General features: G+C 41.1%; 1 protein-coding gene across 1 annotated transcript in view; it reads right to left on the bottom strand.

Moving 5' to 3' along the window:
* Positions 1 to 14,631, bottom strand: part of LOC142108382 (NACHT, LRR and PYD domains-containing protein 12-like) — a 36,570-nt gene extending 21,939 nt beyond the window's left edge. The window contains exons 1-4 of the mRNA XM_075192006.1: positions 14,437 to 14,631; positions 12,441 to 12,618; positions 11,524 to 11,589; positions 3,417 to 5,127 (exon numbers count right to left, since the gene is read on the bottom strand). Coding sequence (XP_075048107.1) covers positions 3,417 to 5,127; positions 11,524 to 11,589; positions 12,441 to 12,618; positions 14,437 to 14,631 — 2,150 coding nt within the window. The remainder of the gene's footprint in view (positions 1 to 3,416; positions 5,128 to 11,523; positions 11,590 to 12,440; positions 12,619 to 14,436) is intronic.
* Positions 14,632 to 15,183: the final 552 nt, after the last annotated feature.

Genomic DNA, 15,183 nt, shown 5'->3' with positions numbered 1-15,183 from the left:
TAAGTTTTTGAAGTGTGGGAGGAAACTGGAGCACCCGTAGGAAACAACGCGCAAACACGGGGAGAACATACAAACTCCACACAGATAAGGCCATGGTCAGGAATCAAACTCATTCGGGAATCAAACTCAGAAGTGCTAACCACTGAGCCACTGTGCTAATAGTGATGACTGATACGGCATAGTGTTTGAATCAAAAATTGCACTTATGTGTGCCAGAAGCTATCACACAACAACCGTATGCAACTAAGATATGGCTGGGGGTCATTGGATCAATTCTGACCTGGGCCTTACCTGTGTGGAGCTTGTGGGCATATTTCAAGTCTGATTGCATCTGTGTTAACACGCCCTTACTGTACATGGATTACGATAGTCCTTTCCCGCGTATAAAGTCGTAAGGGGTTGTATGTGCCAGGTGCGTGCGGAAATTAATTACCTGCAATTGAGCTTATTGACATAAAGTCCATATCTGGGCATGCCCAGTGCAGAATCATGCAGGATACACTACGCTAACGTAATGTTTGAGTTTATTTATGATTGTGATTTATTCTGAGATGCATTTACATAGAGATTCTTATTTTAAGTTAAAAAAATACATGATCCTTCATGCCAGTTAATAAGAAGGTGTGTGCAATTGTTCATTTAATTATGCTCATTAACACTTTAGGTTGCCACTAGTGCCTGTTTTTGTTGTATGTTTGTTTTGAGCACATAAAACAATCATATCATGTGTTCCATATGTGATATCTAGCACTTATATAATTTGGAGCCATGGTGTATTGTTTTGCTTGTCGTTGTAGTCTATATAATGTATGTATTTTTTCCATCTGCACATTGCCTTAGTGGTGCGCCATTCCACCTGCCAACAGTGGGGTCATGAATTTGAATCATGGGTCACGGCCGTATCTAGGAGTACGCTAGGATTTGTTTTGTTCATACCGAGTATTGTACTGTCTATGTTTATTTTTTCTTGTGAATTATTTGCCATTGAATTAGCATAAACATTTATTCCAAAAACAAAATCATAGGTGACACATCCTTCATGTTGGAGAATAAGAATGTGTTTGCAAATCTTATTGTGTCTCATTAAATCTTGATGTTACCACTAGTGCCTCTGTTTGGTTGTATGTTTGCTAGGAGCACTGTCTAGCAACTATAGCACTTGCAGCCATGGTGCTTGTCGTTCAAGTCTAAATAATGAATGCATTTTTCCATCTGCACGTTATCATAGTGGTTAGCCATTCCACCTGCCAACAGTAGGGTCATGAGTTCGAATCCTGTATCTGTGTGGAGTTTGAATATTCTCCCCATATCTCTGTGGGTTTCCTCCTATGTGTTGCTTATAATAGGTTACTCTAGGATTTTCCTCATCATTTGTTCATACTGAGTATTGTAACACCTGTGTTTATTTATGCTTGTGATTTCTTAGCTCTTGAAGTCACATTCAACATTTGTTACCAAAGCAAACATTACTGGTTACACATCTTTCTTGTCGGAGAATACGAATGTGTGTGTGTAAATCTTATTGTTATTGTTTCTCACTAACACTAGAGGTTGCCAACACAGTACCTGTGGTGTTGTGCTTTTTGTGTTTGGTGCACTAATATGTGTTCCATATGTTATATTTAGAAGCTATAGCATTTGCAGCCATGGTGTATTGTTGTGCTTGTCATTGTAGTCTATATAATGTATGTATTTTTTCCCTCTGCGCGTTGCCTTAGTGGTTAGTCATTCCACCTGCCAATAGTGGGGTCATAAGTTCGATTCATGACCCATGTCGGGGAATATTCCAAAATGTTTTATTTGTGTGGAGCTACAACAGAGACAAGCAGCTGAGCAAAATAAAGTTAATCCAAACAAATAGAAAATATCCACAGATAAGAGATACACAGCCAAGCCAAGGCAAAAATAACATGCAATAAAGCATGTGAAAAAGTATGCCACAGCCAAATAAAACCACATTTTAAAATAGAGATACATTATTATGACTCACAACATATTGCACACAGTTTAGACATCCAGATAAAAGTAAAAAAAACTCATAAGTCACCCCAAAAATCTGCAGAATCCCCAAAAAGGACAAACAAGTCTAACTATTATTATCATTGCTATTATTATTACTGTTATTATATTATACATTAACCACTTTACATTGCAATTGATTAAAACTGTGTATCTAGCATGGATTTTGGGGTAAAATAGTAAATTGTATAATCATTGATATTAATAAAAAAACAAATTACAGTGATTTGTTATGAGAGAAGTGCATGCAGGTGTATGTTGTGTATATTTAGTTGTGATTAATGTTATTTTAAGTAAACTATGGTTTTTCAACAGTAGTGTTGTGGCTTATTCGGCTTTTGGACTTAAACATGACCCCGAGCTTCCTCAAGTGATAAGCAAGACTTTAAGGAAAACTCTAAGTACTGCTTCTTATCTATCCGACGGATCTGGAGGTAAACGCCTACTCTTCTTAATACACTACGATCTCCGTCCATTCCTCGCCCCTTTCCCCACCCTTATTTCTTAAGAGGTTGGAGAGCTTCTTAAGAGCAGTTAAGAACGTTTGCGGTCTTAACTTAAGACCGTGACTCATTTCAGTGACGTATTTTCTTACTTATCTCCCTGTTCTGGGCATGAGCAGAGTGATTATCCATATGATCCGCACAAAATCGGCAGATAAGACTGCTAATGAATCAGGCCCATTATTTACATCTGACAACTGCACCGTTTAGAGTGCAATATTTACTATGTGTTCATTGGCCATCTTTATAGGAACTGTGTCCCCAGCATTATTTTCAGATTATTTATCAGCGTTATATATATATATATATATTGTGTTTTGCATATGCATTCTGGTTTTTGTTACATTTCTTTTTCTTTTCTCTTGATTTATATTTTTATTTTTTATTTTGTTCTTGATTTATTTTCTTTCACTACATTATTACTATTCGAATACTCTGGCACCTTATCTGCAGGCATTGTATTTGATTATAAATTTAGTTATGAGTTTTGGCCAGAAGGTACAAAGCTTTTGTGCATAATAAATGTGTATACTGTCTATGTACAATTGTTGATGGGAATAAATGTCCCTCATATACACAACTTTCTGCCTAGTATACTATATCACCGTCCCCTGGCCACCTCCACGACCTTTTGCCCCTTGGAGATTTTCTTCTTTTTTTGTACAATTACTTTAGGACTAGTGGTTTTCTATTACCTCCATTTGGCTGCATTTCCTATCCCCCCATTCCCTACATAAGGGAGCGCAGATAAAGTCTCTTCTTATCTATAAGCAAGTATTGCATGTTAATTAAAAATGCATCATTACTTGTTTCTAGGCACTTAGATAATTATACTTGCAAAATATGAATAATATGGACTGCTTGCTTCTTTTCCACATCCATCCTAATTCTTACCTGAGGTCTACGACAGTATGTAGATTTGGAGCAAGTCTCTCCAATCCTTCGTTTGCAATAAGACATCTGCTTAAATTGAGCTCTTCTGTCTTTCTGCAGGATTCAAGGATAAACGACAACACTGTGCAATCAAGAGGCGATAGATGGAAACCAGTAAAATCTAATTTTCTCTTTGATCCAGGAATTTCTAATCCAAGAGCCTTATTTTTAGATTCAAAGAAATAGGTAAGTAAATTCAGAGCCTTCCTTTTGTCCCATGTATTTGAATTTAGATGATCTAATTCGGGAAGACGTGATTGAAGCCATTTGATGACCTGTTCGGATGATTGACTGCTGAATTGTCCTAGATAAGGTTTCAAAACAGCTTTTGTGGAGACATCCGAGAGACCACAAAGAAAACGAACAAATACTTCACCACGACAGTCTTTAAAAGATTGGGATTTCGCTAGAGATTTTTGCAGCTTTTCAGGACAATAATCAAGATAATGGACCAATGCTGCAAAAAACTCCTGGAGGGTGAGATGTAAGAAGGTGAAGGTCACATTAGGAGGTTGATCAGATTCCATCATAAAACTTGACAAGAGTTGGGAAGCACTGTCCACTTTGAATGATCCCAAATCTCGTTCATCAAATACAATAAAGTGATTCATTACTCCATGTTCCGCCATCCACCCAATAGATGTCATCAGTTCCCGGGCACCATTTTTATCCAGGCTGTGATTGGACAGAATGTTGGCAATGAAAGTCACAAAGAGTTGAGTCACTGTTTTGGGCAATATTAACACCAGTTGATCAGTGTTTGTTGGTTGGACTTTGTAGTAACTTGCTAATACTGTACAAATGATCCAACAGTAGGATGGGATATAACAGAATGTGTATAGCGTTTCATTCTCCTGCACGTAATGAAACGCCTTCTCTGATATTATCTTATTTTTGAAGAAATTTTCAAAGTACGTTTGTCTTTCCCAAAGGAAGAATCCCATGATCTCGGTTATTCGCTGGAAAACATCAGTATTAATTGTTGCCAAATTGGTTGGACGACTGGTCATTAACACAGAGCAACCCTTGAGAAGAGATTGTTTCAATAAGCAACCCACAATCATGATTGGATCTTCTACCTGTTTTGAATTGCTGCAAACCTTGTTTGAACTGAAATCCATTTGGCGAGTACTTTCATCTAAGCCATCAAATATAAAGAGTAGCTTTGCTGGATCCCCTAAGATGTTTCCAAGCTGTCTCTGTAGATATGGATATTGTTGAAGGATCATTGTCTCCAAGCTGACCTTATCCAGTCTGTTTAGTTCCCGGAATTTGAAGAAGAAGACAAAAGCAAATCTCTGGTAGAGTTTTCCAGTCACCCAGTCATAGACAAACTTCTGCATCAGTGTGGTCTTCCCTATTCCCGGTACTCCGCTCACCATTACACTACATGGCACACATTGTGCTTCATGACACCAGTGGAACAGCCTGTTGAAGTAAAGATGTTTCAGCTCATCTCGTGGTTTCTTTAAATAACGTTCATGTTTCTCCCCTGTCTCCACGAGCTCATTTTGAGAACGCTGTCTGAAGTGATCAGTAGATACAACAATCAATTTCACAAAACGTTCAGAAATATAGAAGTGTTGCACTTCCTGGGTAGATCCCGGAGGTTTGTTCTCCACGAGATTCTGAGTTTTCTTCAGCAAGTGTTGCTTATGTTCTTTCTGAGATTCTGGAGAAGTTTGGTAAGAAAGGAGACATGTGTAATTGGTTTTGGGTTAGTACATTATTTCAATTAGATATGTTTTATGACTTTGTAAAGTAGCCTCTAAACATTATTCATATAGTTGTACCTGCAAAATAGCTAATTGCTTACATTCTGTGAAGGTTTCTGAGAATATTAAGATGTGTTCCCTCATGTTAAAGTACATGTTGTCACGATCGTCTGAATTTCTTGATCCGATTCGGGACCCTTGGGACTAGCTGGAGCAGGAGTGAAACAGAACTTAGCAGCCTGGATGAACTTCTTGCTCATGTTCGTGCTGATTGTAGAATATAGCAGGGGAATTAGCAGTCTGGAAATGTAGACAGGAACACTGCACTTGTAATGCAGTCAGGAACACTGCACTTGTAATGCAGTCAGGAACACTGCACTTGTAATGCAGTCAGGAACACTGCACTTGTAATGCAGTCAGGAACACTGCACTTAGGAGTGCAGACAGGATTACTGCACTTGTAATGCAGTCAGGAACACTGCACTTGTAATGCAGTCAGGAACACTGCACTTGTAATGCAGTCAGGAACACTGCACTTAGGAGTGCAGACAGGATTACTGCACTTGTAATGCAGTCAGGAACACTGCACTTGTAATGCAGTCAGGAACACTGCACTTGTAATGCAGTCAGGAACACTGGAGCCAAGAACTATCCTCTGGAGAGAAGTGTGTTGTTCTGGCAATGAACAGATCACAGCAGCAGGTTTAAATAGGATGTCCCAAACAACTATTGGCTGATCAGTTCATGTGATCACAGCTTCTGAATCTGGTTGGTTTGGAATGATCACCTGACTGCATCCAAGATGGCCGCGCCCATGCTGCAGGACAGACAGTATGTGTTTGTTTACAAATGAAGGTGTGGAGAACGGGAATGCTGCAGATGACCAGAAGGGACCCAGGTAGCCGTGATATGACAGCGGCGGATGAGGTAAGTGCGGCTAAGATCCCGATTTGTGACAGTACCCCCTCCCTTACGAGTGGCCACTGGACACTTAGATTGGGGCTTAGTTGGAAACTTGCGGTGAAATTTTTTGATGAGAGATGGAGCGTGAACATCAGAAGCTTTGATCCAGGCCCTCTCTTCTGGACCATAGCCTTTCCAGTCGACTAGATATTGTAAGGTTTTATGTCGAAACCGAGAGTCCAAGATCTCTTTAATTTCATATTCGTCACCATGTTCAGTCTGCACTTCAGGAGAAACCAGTTTGGGTGTATAAAACCGATTTAGCACCAGTGGTTTCAAGAGAGAGATATGGAAGGTGTTGGGTACCCTGAGGTAAGATGGTAGATGTAATTTGTAGGACACTGGATTGATGACTCGGGAGATGTTAAACGGTCCAATAAAGCGAGGAGCGAATTTCATAGATGGAACTCTGAGGCGTAGATTGCGAGTAGACAGCCAGACTCTGTCTCCGGGTTTCAAGCTTGGAATGGCTCGTCGCTTTTTGTCGGCCTGAATTTTGTAGCGTTGGGACGCTTTAAGTAGAGATTCCCGTACCTGGCGCCAGTGGCCTGAAAAATTCTTTAGGAAAACTTCAGAGGCAGGTACTGAGGCTGTAGGAAGTGGAGTAAACAAAGGTACCCTGGGGTGTAGGCCATAGACCGTATGAAATGGAGTGGAAGCAGAGGATTCGTGATAATGATTATTATGAGCAAATTCTGCCCAAGGAAGCAGATCTACCCAGTCGTCTTGAGAAGAGGATATGTACAAACGGAGAAATGTTTCTAGGTCTTGATTAACTCTTTCCGTTTGCCCGTTGGATTGGGGATGATAGGCCGAAGAGAAGTTTAGTTTGATCTGTAGTGCTTGGCACAAGGATCTCCAGAATTTCACCACAAACTGAACTCCTCTATCTGAGACGATTTCTTCAGGACACCCATGCAAACGGAAGATCTCCTTTATAAATTGCTGAGCCAGGATAGGTGCTGATGGGAGTCCACGGAGAGGAACAAAATGCGCCATTTTAGAGAATCGGTCAACGATGACCCAGATGGTATTGAAATTATTAGAATTGGGCAAATCGGAAACAAAGTCCATAGAAATATGGGTCCAGGGTTTGGTGGGAATAGGCAGAGGCAAAAGTTGACCAGCTGAAGATTGTCTTGAACTTTTATGTTGGGCACAGCTGCCACATGCGGAAACAAATTGCTGAACATCCTGATGAAGCGTAGGCCACCAGTAGCTTCTCAATATGAAAGATTGAGTTTTGCGGATGCCAGCATGACCGGCAAATCTGGAACAATGTGCCCATTGGAGCAATTTTTTCCGCAGATTCTCAGGAACAAAAGTTTTCCCCTGGGGAGGTGTATTGTCAGGTCTACTGACTGCGATGCTGAGTGGGCTGATAATAGGCCGTGGATCCACAATGATGGAATCTTCTTCTTTTACCATAGAACGTGACAGAGCATCGGCCTTGCGATTTTTGGAACCGGGACGGAAGGTGACATGGATATCAAATCGAGAAAAGAATAGTGCCCATCGGGCCTGACGTGGATTCATGCACTGTGCAGTTTTAAGGTAGAGCAGATTCTTGTGATCCGTGTATATTGTGACAGGATAACGAGCTCCCTCAAGTAAATGTCTCCACTCTTCAAGTGCCAATTTGATGGCAAGCAGCTCTTTGTCCCCTATGGCATAATTTCGTTCAGCTGGTAAAAATTTTCGGGAGAAGAACCCGCAGGGATGCCATTGCTCATCAGCTGGTTTTTGGGAGAGAACTGCCCCTACTCCGACAGATGAGGCATCAACTTCCAAGTAGAATGGACAGGTTAAATCTGGTTGCCTCAGTATGGGAGCAGAAATAAATGCTTGTTTCAGAAGTTGAAAAGCAGATTGGGCTTCTTCAGACCACTTGGCAGGATTAGCTCCTTTTTTGGTGAGGGCGGTGAGTGGTGCTACTACAGTAGAGTAGACACGAATAAATTTTCGATAGTAGTTAGCAAATCCCAGAAATCGCTGTACTGCCTTTAGTGTAGATAGTTGAGGCCAGTTAAGAATAGCCTGCACCTTCTCTGGGTCCATACGGAGACCGGTGCCCGAGATGATATACCCCAAGAATGGAATGGATTCAACTTCGAAGGTGCATTTTTCAAGCTTGCAATACAGTTTATTCCTTCTGAGACGGCTGAGGACCTCTTTAACATGTCTGCGATGGGACTGGATATCAGAGGAGAAAACGAGGATATCGTCCAAATATACCACAATAGTATGGTACAGTAAGTCCCGAAAGATTTCGTTTATGAAATTCTGAAAAACCGCTGGAGCATTGCTCAGACCGAATGGCATGACAAGATATTCGTAGTGCCCATCCCTGGTGTTAAAGGCGGTTTTCCATTCATCGCCACGCCTGATACGGATCAAATTGTAGGCCCCGCGGAGATCCAACTTCGTAAATATTTGCGCACCTTTGACTCTGTCAAATAACTCTGTGATGAGGGGCAGAGGATACCGGTTCTTGATGGTAATGTCGTTGAGACCTCGGTAATCGATGCAGGGACGTAATCCACCATCTTTTTTTTTACAAAAAAGAACCCGGCTCCTGCCGGTGAAGAGGATGGGCGAATAAAGCCCCTTTCCAAGTTCTCTTTTACATATTCAGACATAGATTTTGTCTCAGGGATAGAAAGAGGGTAGACTCTGCCACGCGGTGGGGTTTTACCCGGAACAAGATCAATGGGACAGTCCCAATCCCGATGAGGTGGTAGAGTTTCAGCGGCCTGCTTACTGAAAACGTCTGTGAACTCTTGGTAGGCAGAAGGAACTGGCAAAACTTCCTTATCAGAGGTGGAGCAATGTGGAAGAACACGTTGTAAACAGGACCCGAAACAAGTTGGAGCCCACGCCAGGATTTGTGGAGTCGACCAGTCAATATGGGGGTTATGCGTTTGAAGCCATGGAAACCCGAGAACCACAGGGCTAGTGGCTTCTGGGATGACCAAAAAGGTAAGAGACTCGGAATGCAGAACTCCTATTTGGAGCGTCACTGGAGAAGTCTGATGCGTAATGGTACCCCCTGGAATACGGCTACCGTCAACCGCAGAGAGAAAGATGGTCACTGGAATTTTCTCTAGTGGAATGGCTAGTTCAGCAGCTAATCTGGCAGACATGAAATTCCCAGCTGCTCCAGAATCCAGCAGGGCTGAAATGTATTGGGAGCCTTGAGCGTGTTTCAGAGTGACTGGGATAATACAGTCCTTGCCTTGTGGGGAGCGAAGAGCCACTCCTAGGCTCACTTCCTCATTGTCAGCTAGGAGGTTGTGTTTACCCGGCTTACGAGGACAATGATGTAACAGATGTCCGGAACTGGCACAGTATAAGCAAAGTTTCTCTCTAACTCGCCGTTCTCGCTCGGTGGGTAAAAGACGTGCTTTGCCTAATTGCATGGGTCCTTCAGGGAAAGGAGACGGTACACGGACCCGTTGAATAGGGTGGAACTTGGGGTGTTTCAGCCTCCTCTTTTCTAGAGTTCTTTCTCTGAACCGAAGATCAACCCGATTGCAGGTGGTAATCAATTGGTCTAGCGTTGTAGGTAAGTCCCGAGACGCTAATACATCCTTAATGTCGTCAGACAGGCCCTGCCAGAAAACCGCAACAAGAGCATCGTTATTCCAAGATAGTTCAGAGGAAAGTGTTTGAAATTGAACGGCATATTGGCCCACAGACTGCTGCCCTTGCCGAAGGCGCAGAATATCTAAAGCGGCTGACGTTGTTCTTCCAGGCTCGTCGAATATTCTGCGGAAGGTAGACAGGAAGCTATCAATGTCAAATAAAATTGGGTCAGATTTTTCCCAGAGCGGTGATGCCCATGCCAGAGCTTGCCCTGATAGTAGCGAAACAATATAAGCAGTTTTGGTACGTGCAGTGGGGAAATTTCCGGGTTGTAATTCAAAGTGTATACTACACTGGTTGAGAAACCTGCGGCAATTCTTCGGATCGCCATTGTATTTAGCTGGCGTGGGAAGATGGAGTCTGGATGAAGTAAGTAGTGAAGCAGGTATTACTGGCTCAGGCGGAGTATGGGATGGTTGACTGCGGAATAACTGCAAGGTATCCATACGTGTAGAAACATCCTGCAGCAATCTCAAAATTTGCCCCTGGTTAGTTTCTTGTCTCTCAATGCGTTCAGCTAATATTTGGACAGAGTCCTCCCTCGGGGTATGTTCCCCTAGCGGATCCATTGGGCCAGAACAAACTGTCACGATCGTCTGAATTTCTTGATCCGATTCGGGACCCTTGGGACTAGCTGGAGCAGGAGTGAAACAGAACTTAGCAGCCTGGATGAACTTCTTGCTCATGTTCGTGCTGATTGTAGAATATAGCAGGGGAATTAGCAGTCTGGAAATGTAGACAGGAACACTGCACTTGTAATGCAGTCAGGAACACTGCACTTGTAATGCAGTCAGGAACACTGCACTTGTAATGCAGTCAGGAACACTGCACTTGTAATGCAGTCAGGAACACTGCACTTAGGAGTGCAGACAGGATTACTGCACTTGTAATGCAGTCAGGAACACTGCACTTGTAATGCAGTCAGGAACACTGCACTTGTAATGCAGTCAGGAACACTGCACTTAGGAGTGCAGACAGGATTACTGCACTTGTAATGCAGTCAGGAACACTGCACTTGTAATGCAGTCAGGAACACTGCACTTGTAATGCAGTCAGGAACACTGGAGCCAAGAACTATCCTCTGGAGAGAAGTGTGTTGTTCTGGCAATGAACAGATCACAGCAGCAGGTTTAAATAGGATGTCCCAAACAACTATTGGCTGATCAGTTCATGTGATCACAGCTTCTGAATCTGGTTGGTTTGGAATGATCACCTGACTGCATCCAAGATGGCCGCGCCCATGCTGCAGGACAGACAGTATGTGTTTGTTTACAAATGAAGGTGTGGAGAACGGGAATGCTGCAGATGACCAGAAGGGACCCAGGTAGCCGTGATATGACAGCGGCGGATGAGGTAAGTGCGGCTAAGATCCCGATTTGTGACACATGTATATTTGAAATTATACATTTAGCTAGGACGCAAAAAGGGCTTTAAATAAACTAAAAAGAGATAAGGTGAAAACATTAAGGATCAAAGAAAAAAAATGTCAAAAATTCAATATGCCAAATGTATCATGAAGGTAAATTTTATTTTTGCACATAAATGATCGGATTTGAGTCCACTTCTATAGCATTCTCCACCCAAATCAAGCACGACCCACCTCTATACCAAAATTATTATTACTCTGTAGTGTCAATCTCATTTAATATATGCATACTTAAATGTTGGGTATTGATGCAGATTTTTTGGCTATCAAGTGACATTGTACAGATGACTTAATTTTATGTAACAATTAGACTAATTACCTTTAAGCTCTGGAGATAATTGGTGTCCATATTTATCCAGCAGGATCTGCTGCACCAACGTATGACCTAAAGACAAGAGAGGTCAATAATCTCAGAAAGACCGGAGGTGACCAAGTCTGTATTCAAGGCTTCAGATCTTGTTACATTTTTATTATTTTCTCAGGATATATAGTCATTCATTTTGGTAAAATATTAAAATGGATAGTGATCTGTTTGATGTCCGTTAGCTAGGAAAAACTCAAATACAACAGAACAATATACTTTTCCAAAATGTATGCCATAGTTACAGTATTTATACAATTTCAGAACAATCACTGGGAAAATGGCCATAAAACCTATTTGCTTAGTTGTCCTGACTATAGGGATTCCATATATGTGAATTTTAAATCAGGGTCTAGGGAGTTATAGGAGCAGAATGCAATATTTTTGCAATTTTTATTTTGGAAAGGTGTAGCCCATTGCCTATTCAGTGATTAGCAAGATTTCCTGTGGAGCGATTGGATATTAGGTAAATATAGACCAAGTTATCTTTTTATTAACAAGTTCATTGAAATAAGTTGGATTTACAAAATGATGCTGATGAGGTCAACCACGGTCTGTTTCTGGCATGATTTTCTTTTTTCATAGCTTTGTCTACCGAACAGTTTTCTGGTTTACCTCTTGTCTGTGTTTCAGTTAATCCAACAAAAGCCCTCTATGAATCTTTCTACCTTATTTTAGGTGACACCCAATGTTTGGCATAAATTTATTTTATTCTTACCTCTGGGACATATGTTAAAATACAGCCGAACTTTCTTAGCTCCCGTAATATATACATTCATTTTGAAGACTATTCCAGGTCAAATTTCCCTTTACCCACTTATCACAATGGCATGACCTAATACATCATTTCAAATAATTGTGTTTTTTTATCTTACCTGTATGAATCAGTTCTTTCAAAATTCCAGTCAAATTAGGATGTGGATGATCCTTATGTAGTGCATAAAGACTTTGCCAAAATCCTATCACAGCTTCTCTTCCTTCCTCGAAAATGTCTTGTACCAACCTCTTAGAATATTTGGTGACTCCGAGATCTTCTTTCATTGTTGCGTAGTTCTAGAACCAGACAAATTGCAAAATTTGAGTGTAAAAACATCTCAAAAGTATATAAGTCCTGATTGTCTGGACATTTAGCAGAAGTGCTGAGTGCAGTGATTGGTATAAATATGTAATCTTCTATCAGTTTGTCCATTAATCAGATACATCAGTGGCGGAACTACCATTGGTGCAGTCGGTGCCGTGCACCGGCGCCCATAGAGATAATGGCAGATGCAGATGGTCGGGGGCCCCGGTTCCTTCCTCCCCGCCTTTCTGCACCGGGGCCCACAGCTCACCGGATCCACCTCTGAGATACATAGTAGCTTTAGGGAAGGACCTTACACTTTACCTCTTTTGGCTTCTGTCTTCCACGAATTCTAAGTATTTTAGTGCTAATTAAGTTGTCTGTGAGAGCTTGTGGCGTATGATTGACATTATATAAATCACTATGGCTGTACATGAGGCTAATGGGTACACTGTGATAAAAGTGGTTCAAGCTGTCAATGCTAAGCAAGAATTTCCAGGGTTATCATAGTCTTGATTTTTATTTAGCCTTTTTTTTTTTTTTTCAGATTTATGCCATAATATTGTTGCTGTAAAAATATTTGGCACTAATCTGCTTCTACATGTTTTTTATTTGAAGTTATGTTCTAAAATATAAGTTAATCAGACATTTGTTAAAAAGTGTTCTTACAAAAACTCAGGCCTTAAATATATAGAGTATGACGGATCTGGAGAGCTCAAGAATTAAAGTTGTGTACAGTATATGCCTTTGGTTACTTGGATGACATTAGGTTGGGCCACACTGTACATTCATGTGCCCAATATAACGCATTGAAAGGGTTTTTGATGTATCTTCTTTGGTTAAAAGGTGCCGATATATTGTTGTGGCTCCTTACCCACTATGTACCCCCCTCCCCTTTTACCCATTTGCTTATTGTCCTTCCCTCCTCCCCTCTCCCCCCCGCCTTTTTTTTTATTTCTGTACCCCTTAAAAACTTTTGCAAAATTTAATAAAAACTTTTAAAGGAAAAAAAGTGTTCTTACTATTTCCTGGTGCTGAATAAATAAATATATTTATTAATATAACCGTTATCTCTTTATCTTAGGTGAACTACTGTACAAATGTGTAACTCTGCACCCTTTTGTTGCAGATTTCCAGATAAATACCTAACTCCTCTTTTAGAAGCCTGTGGCAAACACCTCCCTTTGTCACATAGTGTTCTGTGAATCTATATGTTTTATATACACATTGAAAATAAATATAGAATATATTGTGTTCTGTGTATATACAAACGTACCCAAATTTGAATATAGCTTCTGTTTGAGATATAGGTCCAGGTGATTAATCAACCTCAGCCTCTACCGTTCGATTGGCCAGTCGAAGGATAACTACCTATTGGATCTGATCATCAAAAATATGAAACTGGTACACTGTATAGAAATGCATTAGGACTTTTACTTGTTCAAGGAGTGTTGGCTGTTCTCCTATATCGGGATATGACTTGCCAATAGCAGGAGTTACTTTTACAAGCAGTGCGATAGAGGGTTTGACCCAATGAGACTATAGTGGGAACTGGAGATCGCCAACAGCTACTTTGAAGGCTGTGGGAAAGTGTTGACGGTGCACGGCCCCCTAGCCGGCAATAGACAATATTCAAAAAACCTCGGTAAAACTGTAGCAGCCAATCAGACACTTGCTTTGAATGTGAAACTTGCACAAGATAAATAAAAACAAATTTCTGATTGGCTGCTCTGGTTTTACTGCAGATTTGCAGGATACGCTAGTAAATTATTATGTTTTTGACTTAGTAATATTTCCTTTTGGTTACTTACCTCTGCCTTAAGTCTAGTGCGCGATCTTAGTTCCGTCAGGAGGCGCTGAGTGCTCAAAGACTCCACAATGCAGATCAGATCGTCCCTGAAATACTTGTAAATCAGCCTCAGCTCATACATTTTATACTCAGCCAATTGCTGGTGGAACTCTTGAATTCCACCATGGTCCTGAGACCGAGACTTGGGTCTAGCCATGGGTTTAGGTATTGGAGAGCAGAGACCTAAAAGAAATACAATTTTTTTTTTCAAGGTAGTTTTGAATAGGTTTTTTTTATCTGGAAAGACCTTCATTATTGAGGCAACACTTGTAATGCACAATATACACTGCACTCATGTGCATTCTGGTGCTTGTAGGTTACATTCAAAGACAAATCAGGGCCTCTATCTCTTTGCAGCAAGCAACCATTGTACCATTAGTATTGACCTTGCTTTTTACCAAGAATGTCTCATAAAGTTCTATAAACCCAGCATTGTTTCTAAAATAAGTTCTGTGCAATGTCCCCTTAATTTCATAGCTGAATACAATTCCTAACAAGTTCCTATAGTTTTAAAATGACACTCAAGAAAAAGGTTACCTTTGAAGCCGTTGTGAGGACATAGTCTCTCTTGAGAGCCAAAGAATTAAACACAGCACAGTCTACCACCATACCCAGGATTGCGTCATGACGGGAACTAAGGGAAGATGAAGCTTTGCTTTCGTTGTTTATTTGCTTACTTTGTACAAGCACCAGGACAAGAACTGGACTT

This window comes from Mixophyes fleayi, chromosome 12, assembly GCF_038048845.1.
Source record: "Mixophyes fleayi isolate aMixFle1 chromosome 12, aMixFle1.hap1, whole genome shotgun sequence".
NCBI lineage: Eukaryota > Metazoa > Chordata > Amphibia > Anura > Limnodynastidae > Mixophyes > Mixophyes fleayi.
This window is presented reverse-complemented; position numbering and strand designations above follow the sequence as displayed.